The following is a 17,851-nucleotide window of genomic DNA, read 5'->3' on the forward strand; positions in this document are numbered from 1 at the left end:
TGAATTACACAGAGCTCTTCTGCCTGATGATGAGTTGTGTGAACATTGATATCTTGCTTTCTCTTACATATAGTTGTCATGATGGAAACAAGATCACATTAACTAATAATGTGTACATAATAATTTGTACATTTTTACATGGCATTTCACTCAGATTAACCCCCGCTAACTGAGCAAAGAGACATCTTTTAAAGTGTTGATTCTCTTATATTTATCAGGGGAAGAGCAACTGGCCCTATCCAACCCCAGCACAGCATCCCTCCCATGGCTGTTGCTGGTGTCACCCTTATGTTTCTTTTTAGATTGTGAGCCCTTTTGGGACAGAGAACCATCTTATTTATGTATTATTTATTTTTCTATGTAAACCACTTTGAGAATTTTGTTGATGAGTGGTATATACATATTTGTAGTAGTAGTAATAGATTTTCAAAATTCAGTACATATTAGTAGCATGGCACTGATGAGAAAGATGTGCATGAACATGATCTTGCAAATTCCTTAGAGAGTTCCACCACCCATTATGGGAGCTCAGGGGCTAGCCCCTAGAGCAAATTGATTGAAGGCTGCAAATTATTCCTTGTCATTCTCCTAACAAATGCATTTATGGTTGCTAATTCTTATACATTGTTTAATTGTTTTAATGGTGTTTTAATTGTTAATTGATGTTTATATTTATATTTCTGTTTTAATTGTTATTGGTTTTAACGGTTTCTGTTTTAATTGTTATTGGTTTTAACGGTTCCTGTTTTAATTGTAAACTGCCCTGAGCCATTTTGGAAGGGCGGTATAAAAATCAAATAAATAAATAAATAATTCATCCCATGTATTGTAACAGTGACACAACTGTAGGCATTTTTTTTCCTGTAGAAAACCAATCACAAATTTCATTTGAGGGATTTCAGGGAATTTCCCCCCCCCCAAATCTTGTGCTAACATTTCACCACTCAAAATGGACTGTTTAAATTCACCCTTGGTTGCTCCATTCTTGAGCAAAATCCCCTCTTTGCATTGTGTTTTGAGCTGGTGAAAAGCTCTTGCAGTTTTAACAGATAGAGCAAGTTTATATATAGGAAGTTGCCTTACACCAAATCTGGCCATTGGTCCATCTAGCTCAGTACTGGCTGCACTAACTGGAAGCAGCTCTCCAGAGGTCTGATGGGTATTTCCCAGCCCTACTTAGAGGTGCCTGGGATTGAACGTGGGACCTTCTGCATGCAAAGCAGATGCTCTACCACTGAGCTATGGCCCTATCCTCAATGTCTAACAAGGTCCCACTGAGATATGAACTCTGATCACTGGATTCAAAATTTATAGTCCTAACGTTTGCACTATGGGACCAAAGAGCATTATAAAAGAGCGTTGCATCTTAATGCAGTTGCCAGGAGCCATTGTACACATTATGTGGTAGCAAACCTGTGTTTGCCACAGAGCATGCACTTGAGAGTGAGAACATCAACCAACCCTTTTATGTATACAAAATGTATTTTCAGTCACATGTTCATAGGAACACAGGGAGCTCAGACCATTGGTCCATCCAGCTCAGTCCTGTTTACTCTGACAGGCAGCAGCTTTTCAGGGCTTCAGGCAGGAGCCTTTCCCGGCCCTACCTGGAGAAACCAGGAATTCACTCTGAGACTTGGTGCTTGCAAAGCAGATGATCTGCCACTGAGCTGGTGTGAACATTTTCTTAAAATTAGGTATACACCTAAAAATCTACTGTGTGGGATGGTCCTAGAACATCTTACTAAGTTGGACAAGTTTTCAGTTGCGCCATATTAGGTTTGGCTTCTTGTTTTTATTGGCCCAGTGCTACTATTTTCCCAGGAAGCCACGAGGCTAAATCAGCCCAGAACAAAAATCAGATTTGCTAGTTAGGTCTTCTTCTTGGGTCCCATGGCTTACTATGAGAGCTATGTAAATACTCTTGGGGGTAGTAACAGTAGTAGTAGTTATTGCTGTTACAGAACAAAAGAAAGAATGCAGAAACAAAAAATACATTGTTGTACAAAATATAAATCAAAATTAGAATCCCCATCCTCAGAAAAGTTTAAATGTATATAGCAGAAGTCTCAAGCCATGGCCTTCCTACAGATGTTGGCCTGCAACACCCGTCATCCCTGGTCACTGGCCATTGACAGAAGATTATGGGAGTTGTAGACCAGCAACATCTGGAGGGCCACAGTTTCATATCAGAGGATTTCATGAATATTTTCGGCTAGTTACAACTGAGTGGCCCTAGGACTAATGTCTCCGTAATGCCTGGAGAAGACACAAATATTGCATCTCTCCTCTTTCCTCCACCCCTAACAGTTCAAAACAAACTATGAGGAACGAATACCTACCAGTGTGCCCGTTGAATCGAACGAAACATCTGTCTTTGCTGCCATTATAAACAACGTATCAGAGGCAATGGGGAACCTAACCCAACTGAAAAAGGAGATGATCCCAGTTCCAGGGGCTGTAAATGGAGTGAATGCACTTGGCCTAGTCGTCTTCTCAATCAGTTTCGGACTGGTGATAGGGAACATGAAGGAGCAAGGGCGAGCATTAAGGGACTTCTTTGATAGTCTGAACGAGGCTATCATGCGACTGGTAGCACTAATTATGTGGTAAGTGCTGAAGCTGAATTCGACTTGATTTAACTGGACTGGTGTTATCACTAGCAAACAGCCTACTTCTTAACTGATATAAGTTCCTGTAGCATCAGTTCACTTCAAAAACCAAAGTGGGGTAATAATAGGATATTACCTTTATTAAAGTAAAGTTGTGCCATCGAGTCAGTGTCAACTCCTGGTGACCACAGAGCCATGTGGTTGTCTTTGGTAGAATACAGGAGGGGTTTACCATTGCCATCTCCCGTGCTGCATGAGATGATGCCTTTCAGCATCTTCCTGTATTGCTGCTGCCCGATGTAGGTGTTTCCCATAGTCTGGGAAACATACCAGCAGGGATTCAAACCGGCAACCTCTGGCTTGCTAGTCAAGTCATTTCCCCGCTGTGCCATTAGGTGGCTATTAGGACCGACTAAAATGTCACATAGTAGTGAGCAAGCTTTTGAGTTCTTCAGAACAGGATAAACTGAACCCACAACTTAACTAAAATAGGTCTGCCATGTGGTAATTAGCTGGCAGGAGCAAGAGAGAGCAGCTGGAACAGACAAGCATGGAGAAGGCAGTGCCACCCTACTGGGAGCTCAGTAATAATGCGGCTGCAGAGGGTCCATGGACAGAGGCAAGGGAAACCTGCCCTGGCATGGGGTGGCAGAAGGGATGGGGGAAGGAGGAGAGGGTTCCGGGGGGAGGGCAACAGGACAAAGGGGACAGCCAGCTGTATAGTCTACCCTAATAAAGGTAGATGTAAGGGGACAGGGTGGAGCCTGGTGGCATCACATGAGAAGCTCCAAGCTCCATAAAATGGCTGTGGTCAGGGATGAGAGCAGATGAGGCCTCAGCCCTCCAGAGAGAGATCAGGCCATGAGGAAGTGCACTTCATCCAGGTGAAGTAACCCAGGACCCTGGAGGCTCCGAGGTCATCCTAGCAAGGATAAGGAGCAGCCCTGTGATTCAGCTGCAGGACTTCCCACCTGGGAGTGCCACACTGCAACAACATCCCTGACAGAAGGCCATCCAACCTCTGCTTGAAAACCTCTACAGCGTGAGAGCCCTCCATGAGGAAGGCTGTTCCACTGTCAAAAAGCTCGTATAGTTAGGAAATTCATCCAGAATCAAGCCTATATCTGCTTCCTCCTCATTCAGCCCATTGGTTCTAGTCCTGCTCCCAGGAGCAGGGCTGTGCTTAAAGAGCCCTGGTGGGGTGCAGGGCCTGGGGTAAATCAGCCAGTGTGGTGGGGGGGAGTGGCTTGCGGTTAATCTTAGGGGGTAGTTAAAAGAATGGGACTTGGGGCAGTCACCCTGCTTGCCCTGCCCTAAGGACAGTGCTGCTCAGGAGCAACAGAGAACAAACCCTCTTCCTTCTTCTATATGACAGCCCTTCCGATATTTGAAAACAGCTATCATATTTCCCCTTAGCCTTAACTTCTCCAGACTGAACATACCCAGCTCCTTCAACCGTTCCTCCTTAGACAAGGTTTCGACAGCCTGGTCTTCCTTTGGAAGACCTCTGTGTCACCTCAAAATACGTTCCTGAGGACTACATGACCTTCAGGGTCATATTTTTAAGAGGCACAGAGCACTTTCTGGGGAAGGGGAGCTTGTCAAAATTATCCCCCACTGCTGAGCAAGGGATGTAGATGAGTTAGTTGAACTTTTCAGAAATACCATGCTTCATTGGTCAGGATGTCCGCCAACATTCCAAGTGAGGTCTGACCAGTGCAGGATAGAGTGGAGAAATTACTTCTTGTGATCTGCACACCACTGATTGTGTGCAGCCTAAGATTGCATTAGCTTTTTTAGCAGCTGCATCACACTGCTGGCTTCCTTTTTGTCCACTAAGACACAGTAGTCTTTTTCATGTGCACTGCTGCCAAGCCAGGTCTCTTCCATCCTGCATTTGTTAACTTTTCTTACCCAAAACAAACCCTCCCCACTATCCACAGCCCTGATCCAGATCTTCTCCCTTTGTATGAGGTTATTAAAGAAAAAACAAATACACAGCTGTATAGCATGTGCTTACAGTAATGTGTAGTTTAGCACTAAGGCTGCAATCTAGGGATTAAGTCCCATTGAACAAAGTGAGGCTTACTTCCAAGTAAACATATGCTGCACATCCTTTTAGAATGGGGCAGGGAAGTTCTAAAGAGTAAGGGTATTTTGCACAGCACAGTATTACATGTTTGACTTGTTTGTAGGTATGCACCACTTGGTATCATGTTTTTGATTGCTGGAAAAATTGTTGAGATGGAAGACATGGGCGTGATTGGAGGGCAGCTGGCCATGTATACTATAACTGTTATCATTGGCTTGCTCATCCATGCTATTGTCGTTCTCCCGCTACTCTACTTCCTAATCACGCGGAAGAACCCTTGGGTCTTCATTGGAGGATTGATTCAAGCTCTCATCACAGCCTTGGGAACATCTTCAAGGTAGGGATGTTCACAGCCAAGTCAAATTTGGCTTCAGGTGGAATTCTGCATGGAATGAATTTGTATCATGATCATGAGAAACAGTTCTCATTTGGACATCCCTTAATTCCTCAGCACTTATACCCCAGTCTACTCTAGTCATGCTTTCCAAAGCTACGCATGACTGATCGTGCCCGAATATCAATAGGGATGCACATTTGAATGTGCATATCATTGAAAACAACACAGTGACCATAGATTGAATTCACACTTAAATGCACATTCTGATGCATATTTCAATGCACATTCATTTTACATCTGCCCTTTCTGATCCAACAAGTGATGGGCATGCAGAAGCCTGCTTCCATAAGCAGACCTTGGCTGGATTAGGGCATTGACTTGCAGCTGAATATCTGAACTAATTCAGTTGAAAAGCATTTTTGTTGAGATGATATGAGGCAACAGGAACTTTTGTTTTTGGTATTTGTTCTGGATGGCTCATTCACACGTGTAAATCAGCTCTTGATGTCAATTATAAGTGTTTAGACACCATCCACAGCAAATGTCCTACTTTTTCACAATGTGGTAGTGCTATCTGTCTGGGTTTTGTTCCCCTTTGGCTTTAGTTCTGCAACTTTACCAATCACGTTTAAGTGTTTGGAAGAAAATAATGGAGTGGATAAACGCATTACAAGATTCGTGCTCCCTGTGGGTGCAACTATTAACATGGACGGAACAGCTTTGTATGAGGCGCTGGCCGCAATTTTCATTGCACAGGTTAATAACATGGATCTAAACTTTGGACAGATTATCACAATCAGGTATGTCAATCCTCAAAAAAGTCACAAGTTCAATTGCTTCTATGTAACATTGATGCTGAGGACTGTTTCTCACATAATATGAGGGCAAACACCTTTTTATAATTATATGTACATGTCAGAGCCAGTGTCTGCACACAGTCCTGGAAAGACCTGCCACCACTGACACTGTATTGCCATTGGGCCCTTTATGATTACTTCTCTCCTGGCAGATTTGCTTTTTACTGCAACGGTTTAGCACACTCCCTTGTTCCTTATGCATGTTGAAATATCTACATTAATACCCAATATTTGTCAACATTAATAATTTTCTGTGGAGTATCAGATATTCTGTCAAATCGATAAAGGGCAAGTAATCCCCCCTACGTATGAGTTTGCCATGAAGAGCACTGCAAGCTTTAGGTTGCCTCTTTATGCACACTTACCTGGGAGTAAGCCTCCAGAGGCAGCCTGCCCCCACCCAGTCACAAGAAGAGAATTTGGTTAAGTGGAGGGAGATGGAGAAAGGAGAAGTAGTGGAGGGGAGGGGAGGTGGGAGTGGAATTGGGGGAAAGGAAGAGGGGAGGGCAGCGAGGATCCAAAACAGGTGTCAGAACTCCATTGAACTGTAGGAATTTGTTTATTCCCAATTTCCCCAATAGCCAGAATATGGGTTGTTGGGTCATAACACAGGGCAAGTCGGATCCGACACGACACACAGCCCTAGTCAATAAAATAGAAAATTATATTTTCAGATATATATGTATTGGGGGATGCTCTGCTCTGTATACATGCATGAGATGTTCCACGGGTGTTTTGTCTAGTAGATGAATACTGTATTCATAGTGTATATGCATATGAATAGCGTTCATGAATGCTGCATCTAATTTATTAATACTGTATTGTCTGTTTGATGAATCAGAGAGTAATAGTGATGAATTATCTAATTTATGTGCCAAATGTTTTCATTAAAACATAAAGGAGAAAACAAATACTTTTGGCGATGCACACCAGCTACACATCCAAGCAACAGCGCTTAGCATCAAAATCACCAATTTAGAGAAATTTAGACTTTCGGTTTTTAGTCTGAAACACTCTTGGAACATTTGCATGCTGTGGTCTTAGAAGAAAACCACACAGACTGATTGTTTCGGGCCCCTTTTTATCTGAACAGCATCACAGCTACAGCTGCCAGCATTGGTGCAGCAGGAATTCCTCAGGCTGGCCTGGTCACCATGGTGATTGTCCTGACATCTGTTGGTTTGCCTACAGATGATATCACCCTTATCATTGCAGTGGATTGGTTTTTGTGAGTATTTCTCATCAGCTCCATGTAAACTGTTTTATAAAGCGAAATTGGTCAAGGTGCCCTGGTGGTGGTGGTGGTGGTGGTGGCGGCAGAGGTGCTCTTACCCCAGGACTTGGGGGCCTAAGTCCAGGGCCTTCTCAGCCCCATGGGCCGCCAAATCCTCTTTCGTCTGTCCCAGGTGGTGTGGTTGCCCGGCCAAGATTGATGATGCTTGATTTTCAGGGGAAGGGGGCCTCCAAGGGCCTTGAGGTCCAAGCTCCAAAATGACCTTGGTGCACCTATGGGTGTTGGTGTTGGTGGCAGGAATAATAATAGGCAGGATCCAGACTAAGTTAGTCATGACCAAGTCCCACTGACTGACATGATGCACAAGGGTAATGGAGCCAGAAGACTCAATTTGACAGCCACACTGCTGCATACATGCAAGCAGTGATGCCGCTGACCTGACATGAAAGCTGCGTGCTCATGCTTTCTTCTGTTCACCACAATGGGAGAACTGCATGCAGGGACGCAGCTTGTGCAACTGCCAGCTGGGACAGTGGCCTTGCTGCTTCTGTGCACAGGAGCATAGGAAGCTGCCATATACTGAGTCAGACCATTGGTCCATCTAGCTCAATATTGTCTTCACAGACTGGCAGCGGCTTCTTAAAGATTACCGACAGGAGTTTTTCTCAGCCCTGTCTTGGAGATGCTCCCAGGGAGGAAACTTGGAACCTTCTGCATGTAAGCAGGCAGGTGCTCTTCCCAGAGCGACCCCATCTCCTAAGCGGAATATCTTACAGTGCTCACACATGTAGTCTTCTATTCAAATGCAAACCAGTGCAGACTCTGCTTAGCAAGTGGGGACAGTTCATGCTTGCTACCACAAGCACCAGCTCTCTCCGTGTACACAGCAGCAGTGGCATCAATGTCTTCTGGCTCCATTACCCCCATGCAACATGTCAGCCTCTGACATTAATGGTGCTTAAGTTAATCGTGACTGATGTATCTCATTTATTTCAGTGGTGCTTTGTCATAACTAACTTAGCCTGGATCCTGCTCAAAAATATTTTTATACCACTTTTCAAACCAAATTGATAGATAGATAGATAGATAGATAGATAGATAGATAGATAGATAGATAGTGTTTTACATTTTAGTTCTTTCCTCTATGGAAAAGGATGTGCTTCTTTAAAATAGTAAAAATATTCAGTCATATTCCATAGGATATTGGAAATTCTCACTTGCTCTATAAAGCGAGCCAGTGTAGAGGTGAGAATGTTGAACCCAAAAGTGAGGGAGTGGGGGTTTTAGATGTCTGCTCATCTGTGGAGGTTACTGGATGATCTTGTACCAAACACACAAGGCCAAACTATATGTGAAATGGAAGTCCTATGATTAGAATATAGATTTCTCAAAAAAAATAACTGAGAAAACCTGATTTACCATCTAAAACCAGTGTCCCTAAGTAGTTGTCAAGCTCCCAAATACCCAGGTCACAGGACCACAGCAAACATCTGCTTCTTCTCACAAGCCTCAGAGGTTTCTGAATTACACCACAAGAAAGGGGTTAGTTTCAAGCTCTGGCCCCTCATCATTGGCCTGTTCACTCTTATATAGTTCCTGACAGCTTTGGCAATTCTTGCGAAATTTCAGCCAAAAACTAGATCTCATTCTGAAATCTTGCGAGACCTCAATACCTTCTGATAGTGTAGCAACTGCTCTTGGACAGGGCTATTCTGGAGGTCAGCCGACTGCAGCCTCACTGCTACTGCCATCAAACTGAGCAGCTACACACAGAGCGAGCAGCGTGACAGCTGGGCTTTTCCCCATACTGGGGTAGTTTTTTTTCATATTTTCCTGCCCCATGCCCGTCATGTCCCAAGAGTGGTTAACACAATATAAAATACGAGGCACAAAAATCAAAGCAAGCAAGATAATTAAAAGCACTACAAACATTTTAAAATGATGTTTAAAAAAATATTTAGCAGCAGCAACAGTCTTTCAAGTGCCACTGTTTGCAGCTTCTACCACCTACCATTGATGAAGTGGGGAAAATGCTGGCCTGCTAAGTGCAGTGGCTGGTTGCCACCACGAGCAGCATCAGTATTTGAAGTGCTGCTGCTGTTGCTTTCACCAAGCATGCACTTTTATAAAGCAAGAATACAGTCATCCCTTGCCAACCACTAGGATTCCATTCTGGCAAAACCTTGCCATTGGCAAATTTGCAGTTGGCGAGGCATTAAAGTCTATGGGAAACAGGGACGTAGGGGAACCACAACCACAAAAGGACCTAAAAATAAAGGGGAAAATACCCCCAAAATGTTTTTTTTTAAATCCTTTGATATCACCAGGAGTCACCAAGAAGAATGAGCAGATCAAACCTCTGGAAATTTTTTTAATCACTCAAAGGCATTTTAAATTGGCAGGGGTCAGCAAGGGTCACCAAAAGGAATGAGCCAATTGCACCTCTGAATCCCCCCCAATAGCTAAAAAAAACCCATCACTAAAAAAACCAAAAACCCTCACTAACTGCAGATACTTGAATCTCAGTTGGCAAGACCTGTCACAATTTCCTATTTATATACACTCAAAGCCGTGGTTGGTAAAAACCATAGTTGGCAAAACCATGGTTGGCAAGGGGTGACTGTATAGCCATTGGTAAACTCTCTGTGCCTCAAAAAATTCATCAGCTGCCCACAAAGGTACCTCAAAATTCCCTTCCTCATTTTTGCTGATTGCAAATGCATCAGCAAAAATGGGAGGGGAATTTCAATTTCAATTTCTACCGCCCAGAGACAAAAGTTTGGGTGGTATATAAATGTGATGAATGAATGAATGAATGGATCCAGCACTGGACCCTGCTCTCTTGTCATTGCCCTGATTCAAACCAGGTCACCCTGTGACTGCTTGGCGGGGGGTTGAATCATTGTTGAGAGTTCTAACCACAGAACCCCCATGTTACATCTAGCTTGGCCATCATCCATGCTATCTCACAGAGTTATTGTGAAAGGTAACATGGGGATAAGCCCATGTACACCACTCCTTAGAGGAAGGGTATGATGCAAATGTTATAAATAAAAAGTGTTATAAGTATTTAAGTAACTGCATGGGCTTGGATCCAACAAACTATCAAGGGAACGGCACTTGTAGAATGAAATTTTCCTTCTCCCTCTTCCCCACTATCATTCTTATGCTTTTGAAAAGCTGATCTTGAGAATCAGGGGCCATCAGTAATGGTGTGGGATGTGGCCTATGAGCTACAGATGGAGAGGAAGCCAATGGAAATGGCAGACCTCCTTTCCCCGATCCAGAGAGCCTTCACTCACACTAGGGTCCTTTTGGATTCGACCTTATTGACTCTTGCAGTTCACATGCTATTGAAGGGGCTGTCACATGAATGGTCTCATCAGCAATTGCAGTTCCATTAAGCAAAATCTAAACTCATCCACTGATCCTTTCAGAAGATGAGGCTCCATATTCTGCCAGTCATGCACATGGCACTTTGTAGACTAAAATAATCCCTTGCTCAAAAGGATATACATGTAATGGGAGGAACATATGTGATTGGACTCCCTCTTGATGTCCTTCATGTCTTTAGAGGCTGAATCTGCCATTTAATTCTTTGCATATGTTCTCTTACCTGACTTCAGGTTCTAATCCTTTCCTGCATGTTGTCAGTCATATGGCATTGCTACCATACAAACACAGAAACAGCTTCGTTTACACTATAGATTATATAGCCCTTTCCTAATTTCAGTAAGTCTATATGCACATGTATTGTATCATCTAGCAGATACTTTCAGCAACTACTTAAAATGGTGCTTCAGCCTCATTAATATAAACTTAAACCTATTCCATAGGGATCGTCTCCGTACCACTACCAACGTTTTGGGAGATTCTATCGGTGCAGGGATTGTAGAACACTTATCAAGGCACGAGTTGAGGAGCAAGGATGCTGAGATGGGCAATTCTGTGATCGAGGAGAATGAAATGAAGAAACCTTACCAGCTGATCTCCCAAGAGAACGAGAATGAAAAGCCCTTAGACAGTGAAACCAAGATGTAAGGTAGAGGATGTTCTATACAAAGTACTAGATACATGAAAAGTGTGCCCTTGCTCTGATCTTTTCTGTATCTTGTCCACTTTGTTCCTCATTTCTCTCTGATTAAACAGCACTGAAAAAACTAAGGGCTTAACTAGACAATATGAGAGACCCTGAGCTGTCATGCTCCCTGTCTCTTTGCCTCCTCTTCTTCATCATGTCTAAGTAAATATAACGCATAATATGATGTCATCCGTCTGTCTTGCTGCACTCCTGCAGCCAATGAGGTGAGCCTGAGGAAGGGCAACACACAATGATATCATATCACATGTTGGCCTTACCTAGATGTTATGAGGGAAAGGATGAAAGAGAAACTGAGTACCAGCATTTAATAGGCACAATATCTAGTTAAGCCCTCTGTTGGAAAATATTCCAAATTAGAAGTAGCTGTACTGTATGATTGCATCCTATTAAAAAGAAGAAATAGCAGGCATCACTATGGAATATGCTGAAAGGCATATTTGTAACACATCCCCAAGAATAGCCAAGTATACATGTTTCTTAGTCCTGCAAATGTGATCTCACTTTAGATGAACTGGAAAGGCAACATTGGTATTCTGTTTTGTTTTTAATGACTGTTACCCATGTTTAATGCCACTAAACATACAGTCAGCTTTTTACGCTTGATGCTATTTCCCTGAGAAATGAGTAGCTGAGTTTTGGGTTGCTCTTTTTAAAGATATTCTTTATTTTATTGCTATTGGAGCAGTAAAAGTAAAGATATTGGGGTTTGTTTTTTAAAGATGATATGTGTGGATAATTCCCCACAACTTAGTCTCATATCAGCTAAGCAAAAATGAGATCTATTGTCATTAGAGATGTGCACAGAACCGTTCAGAGCTCCATTCTAGGAGTGCCGAACTGGTTCCGTCAACCGGTGTTCGGAGGGCGGGGGGGTTCTTTAAGGGGCAGGGGAGGTGCTGCCTACCTGCCAGCCCCCACCCCACCGCTTTTCCTCGCCAGCTCTCTCACAAAAAACAGGCATGTGGGGCTGTAACATGCCTCCCTGCAGCCCTGGTCAGTGCTGCGACACAAATGGCCGATGCGTATGCGCACCTTGCACATGCGCATCAGCCATTTGCATCACAATGCTGACCGGGGCTGCAGTGAGACATGCTGCAGCCCCGCACACCTGCTTTTTGTGAGCGCTGGCGGGGGGGGAAGTGGTGGGGCGGGGGTTGGCAGGTAGGCAGGACCTCCCCTACCCCTTAAAGAACCCCCCCGGCCTCCCGGGAGTTCCATGCACATCCCTAATTGTCATTCCTGCTCAATGGGATATTTTGGGATCAGGAAAAGCACTTCCTGGTACTGTGCACCTTCAAGTCCCATTGACTTCCTAGATCATGAACCTGCAAATACCGCTGTGTATGTGTAACATTACTATTCCTCTTTGCATTGCAATGCTACTAGTTAACACAAGTAATGTTACCCCTTCACACTGTCATTTCAGGATCAAAGATCTAATATATGTACATAGAAATATACACATGCACTTTGGAACAGGAACTGTGTCTTTACCCCTTTGTTGCTGTGGGGATGTTATATTGTTAGTACCACATCTGAGTGGGGGTTTGAAATGGCTACTAGACATCCAGCTCCCTTTGGACACAATTATCAAGCCCACTTGCTCTGAATATTCCACTGACCTAACTAGATCAGGCATGCACAATTTGTGCCCCACCAAGCCAAAAGAAGACAAACATCCATATACAGCAGCCCACAAAAGTCTGATCAGTGTCCTGCTTTTGCTGCCTCCCTGGAATTGCAAAAATGGGGATTATCAGGCATCAGCATCCATCAGACCAGAATCCACAACCGATGAGCTGCATCCAGCTTCATGGGTCATAAGTTCTGCAGGCCTAACCTAGATCTAAAGCTACACAGTGAGTGACTTTGACAGACAACTTTCAGTGGTAATTGACAATTTACAGGTATATGTACACCACAAACCTATTAGTGTTACAATAAACCAATTCAACAGTCACAACTTCTCCAATGAATCCCAGGAACTGTATTTTGGTGAAAGTGATGAGAATTCTTAGAGATTCCTGTCTCCCCATTGCCAAAAAATCCCAGAAACCCTGGAGAAAGACTGTCTAATTCGAGCCCCTTTAAATCTGTGGCATATATATGCCCTAACTGCCCCAATGCCTCTCCTCTAACTCCTGTTAAATGTCCATGAAAGTAGGCCACCAGAGAGGGAAGACAGAAGCTTCTTTCAGAAGTGTGACTGGGGACTCCATGCATTCAGTGAACATACTTAGGGCAGGGGACTATTTCGTGGTGGCAGTCTCCATGCCTGGCTTACAAGTATTAATCATCACATGTGCAACATGTCTATATACACTGGCATTTCTTCATGCAACCAGGAATCCCAGGGATTTCCAATCACATGGAGAAATGCCTACACTTATGTGCCCATTGCAGACATGTGATGGAAAGTATATATTCAGCCCCCACAAACATCTGAAGAGGCATGCTGAATGAAGAGGCCACATTTGAAGCCATTTGTTTCCAGAACAGAGGGTGTGTCTTCAAATCACTTCTACCACAGTTAGAATATCTGGCTTGCATTCTGTGCAGTATCCTGTGGACACCGCGTGAACTGCTGTGTGCTTGTAACACAGCGTGGATACAATTGTACAGGAGCACTCTTGCACAAATGCAGGAAATTGTGTGCACTCCATTGCACGATGGATGGCCAGTGGAATAAAATGGCCATCCATTGTGCAACTGTGTTCATGCAATTTCCTGCATTTCTCCAAGATCACACAGCGGTTCCTGCAGTGCCTACCACACCCACAGGAAGCTGCACATTCTCTGTTTTTAATTTCTCCTCTCTAAGAGGAGGCACTCTTGAAAATTCCTGCCACCCAGGAATGAACCCATCTTTCAATTGTTGTATTGGAACCACAGAGGTGGAGGATGCTTTCAAAAGGCATGTCCAGTTAATTTGGTCTTATTTTGCTTCTTAATAAGCAATATGTTCAGCTTAATAATGAATTTTTTTTGCCAATATTTTTTTTAACATGAGGGGGAGGTTTTCTGCTCTGCAGAATTTTCTACAGAAGTTCTCCATACTAGCAACATCTCCAATGTAAAAAGTAATCTTTTAGAAAAGGAAAACTAATGTGGTGCTCTATTACTTTTTACTAGGAAAAAAAAGAGTTTATAAACAGCAGAATAGTCAAAACATTTAAAAAATATTGAAGAGAGAATTTTAAAAGAGCAATATTGTAGGCCTTCTTCCGGGAACAAAGGAAGAAAAGATTTTTAAAACTGAGATGAGATTAAAATATTGTGATTTTTCTCTCTCTCTCTTTGCCTGTTTCAAGCTTACTCCCTGAAGAAGCCTATTTATTAAAAAATGATTTTTATATATTTTATATGGATTGTCATAGAAGTCAGATGGGAAAGGTTTATAAAACCAGAACAGTTAGAAATAAACAGTTAAAGGTATGGACATACACAAAAAACTGGAAAAGTACCTGTGTGGAGTTGCTGGGTTGTTATTTTTAATAGTGTTTCTATGAGAGAGGCACAATATATTCCCTATGTAAAAGATGCCACTCAAAAAAATTTAAAGGTTAACACTTATAATTTTTGTCTGTGAGAGTTCATTCATTTGGTCACAGATTTTGAAGATGAAGAATCCTGACAGATCCAAGAAATGCGGTGTTTTGTCCCTATTAATTCTTGATTCTCTGTGGGCCGGTTTGGATGATACTTTGTCCAGCCGGACTGCCTGATGTGATAAAGATGTAAGTGAGCCATAAGTGTGCACAATCCCCCGCCCCCAATGTTCCTTAATTGCATGGTGCTGGCTCCGCTCTAAATATATGCAAAATACTTATTTAAGTAGTATTTGGAGTGCATGTAGCATGGCTGTTTGGATGAACCATGTCCTCATGTGATTAAGGAACAGTTCACTTGAACAGTTGAAGGAAATAGAAGATGAGGACGACCAGCAGCAGGGTGGATGGACTCAATTACGACAGCAATGAATGCACCACTGAGAGACCTTAAAGGCCAAGTTGAAGACAGATCATCCTGGAGATGATATCTATGTGGTCACTAAGAGTCAACACCAACTTCATGGCACTTAATCAATCAATCACTGTAGGAAAAATGTGAACTCTCATGGTGATCTTATAACTATATCATGTGGGATAATGTGGTTGGCCAAAGTTATCATCCAAACAGTCCCTGTGAAGTTAAATTCTGATTTGTGTTTACATCACTTCCTCTCACAAAAAGCCATGAGTGGTCCAGGGTAACCTAATACTGCATTCTCCTTCTGGAAAAAAGCCAATTGTGAGCTACATTCAGGCTTATAATAAGATGGCAGCTATTTCCAGTGATGTTTGGAAGGGCAATATAGAAATCGAATAAATAACAACAAATGTTCAGGCACTAGAGGTGAAAATAGAGTTGAGCAAGAAGAGGACTCATTGGCACTGGAATTGTCAAAATTATAATTGATAAGTAGAAGATAAAATTTCAGATTTTCTATTTCCAAATAAAATTTTGGTTTGGTGTGTTATAGGTTCTGTTATTTTGATGGTTAAATGACAGAAGGAATAAAACTTGAGTTTCCTTCCCCCTCGCCAAAAAAAGATGAAGATTGGCATTTCATTTTAATGTCTACTACTCAATACACCGAGGGCATGATGCAGTCTTTACTACATCATTACCTTACCCAGCCATGTACAATTCTCTGTGTGTAGAATTCTCCTGCCACTGGGCTCCCCTTTCTGGATGTTCACATTACCTTACCCAGAGGATACAGTCATGCCCAGGGGTCGTCCTCAAATTTGAGAAGCTCACTTTCCAAATGTATGCAAACCTCCGTTCCAGCTGTAAAGTGTTAGACCCCGGCAGCAACTCAGGCAGTTCGGGAACACCACCTGTGTTACACTGTGGGACAGCTTGCCCAAGGGTCTTTCTTTCCCCCAGCCCTACCTGGAAATGCCAGGGATCAAACCTGGGACTTTCCATATGCAAATGTGCTCTACCAATGAGCTATGGTCATGTCAGGAGCTCCTCCCACAAGGCCCTTTTAATACTCTTAATGTTACTTTTTCAATGTGCAAAGTTTCCACATTGGGAACGTGAGAAGAAGCACTTACCTGCAGGTCTAACCCACCACCAAGGTTTTTTAAAAGGCATTTAGGATCATCTGTTCAAAAGTGTAACCTGTGAATGAGCCCTGGGGATACATACCCTACAAACTGTGAACTGGGAATGTTAAGACTGTTGTGGAGTGTCAGAATGCTGGTCATAGGCAGGTCTTTCCTTTGGAGCAATGAGGCGGGCTCCTTATTCCACAAGTAGCAAATCCTACTCACTTAGCTTCCCTTTGGGCACTCCCTTATAGAATGCGAATAGAAGATGACCCAGTGTGTTCAGGAGTCAGGGTGCTTTAAACAATGCAACACTCTTGAGTAATCTCTGACTGGATGCAGCAATAGGGGATCCTTTGTTGGTGTTTGTTTCTTATTTTTGCTAATAGAAAAGAAACCTAGATTACAGACAGGCATCTTCTGATATAGAGATATTTTTATATAGATACTGTATTCAGTACGTGTGTAAAAAGTTAATATTAGATTATATGGAGTAACTTTTTAATTACATTTTGCTTTTGATTGGGTATGATTTTTGGAAATATGTGGCAAAGAAGTCTTTGTGTAAGAGACTGTCGTTCCGTGACATCAGAACAGGAAAAAAGAAATTGTGTTACAAAGTATGTCAGCTTTGTTTTTATTTTGACACTAACTCTGTTTTCTTATGAAAATCAGGTACCATAGAACAATCTCTTTTCCTTGCCTGCTCTGGGTTGGCAACTGGGTGCACCCAGTGTGGCTTGAGGCATACTACTTTGTAGATGTATTTTCAATAAAAATAGTTTTACATTATTATTTTTGAACTGTGTGGGCTGTTTCTTCCCCCCCTCCCCCAGAGGTTAAGGGGTCTCCAAGTGTGGTGGATTTTACACATCTGCTCACAATTACTTCAATCATCACACATCTGTTGACCCTAATTGTTACCCTTTTCCATCATGTGGGCCCAGTTTAGAAGATCACTCAACTGGATGCCAAACAGGGCTATCCCTAGGGGTGTGTGGGGCCCAGAACAAAAAGGTGTGTGCGAAGCCCCTTAACAGAGTTCCAGATGACCCAGGCAAGCACCTTAGCTGCGAGGCACCCATGCGGCCCTTAACCACTGGTCCCATGTCTGCAGGGCTGGCCTTTTAAAACTGAAATGGCCTGTGTGGCACCTCTCGCTCCCCCATCCAGGATGCCCCTAGCCACATGGCCCCACTCAGGCAAAGAGGCTGCAGAGTGGAGATTCCTGTCTGGAGTCTCCCCAGCACAGCTCCTGCTGCTGCAGCTGTGCTCCTACCAAGCCAAGCCCCCCACTGCACAGCCCAGTCAGTCACCCCTACGTGCAGCCAAGCAGAGCACTCCAGTAGGGAGCTTGGCAAGGGCTGGGGACCAAAGTTGGACTGGCAGGGCTCCCCCCCCCCACCATGCTCAGATGAAAGGGGATGGGGCAGTGCCATTCCTGGGGTGGGGGGGGAGTCCTTCCCTTCCCAGCCAACCTTTTGCTGAAATACTGGCTGGAGAGGAGAGGGGGGTGCT

General features: G+C 43.3%; 1 protein-coding gene across 1 annotated transcript in view; it reads left to right on the plus strand.

Moving 5' to 3' along the window:
* The window catches only part of SLC1A3 (solute carrier family 1 member 3), an 89,367-nt gene extending 77,539 nt beyond the window's left edge, over window positions 1–11,828 (plus strand). The window contains exons 6-10 of the mRNA XM_053299997.1: window positions 2,311–2,609; window positions 4,808–5,041; window positions 5,647–5,841; window positions 6,992–7,126; window positions 10,969–11,828. Of these exons, the coding sequence (XP_053155972.1) occupies window positions 2,311–2,609; window positions 4,808–5,041; window positions 5,647–5,841; window positions 6,992–7,126; window positions 10,969–11,173 (1,068 nt within the window). The 3' untranslated portion in view covers window positions 11,174–11,828. The remainder of the gene's footprint in view (window positions 1–2,310; window positions 2,610–4,807; window positions 5,042–5,646; window positions 5,842–6,991; window positions 7,127–10,968) is intronic.
* The last annotated feature ends 6,023 nt before the right edge of the window (window positions 11,829–17,851 follow it).

The sequence above is a fragment of the Hemicordylus capensis genome, chromosome 2, assembly GCF_027244095.1.
Source record: "Hemicordylus capensis ecotype Gifberg chromosome 2, rHemCap1.1.pri, whole genome shotgun sequence".
NCBI classification, from domain to species: domain Eukaryota; kingdom Metazoa; phylum Chordata; class Lepidosauria; order Squamata; family Cordylidae; genus Hemicordylus; species Hemicordylus capensis.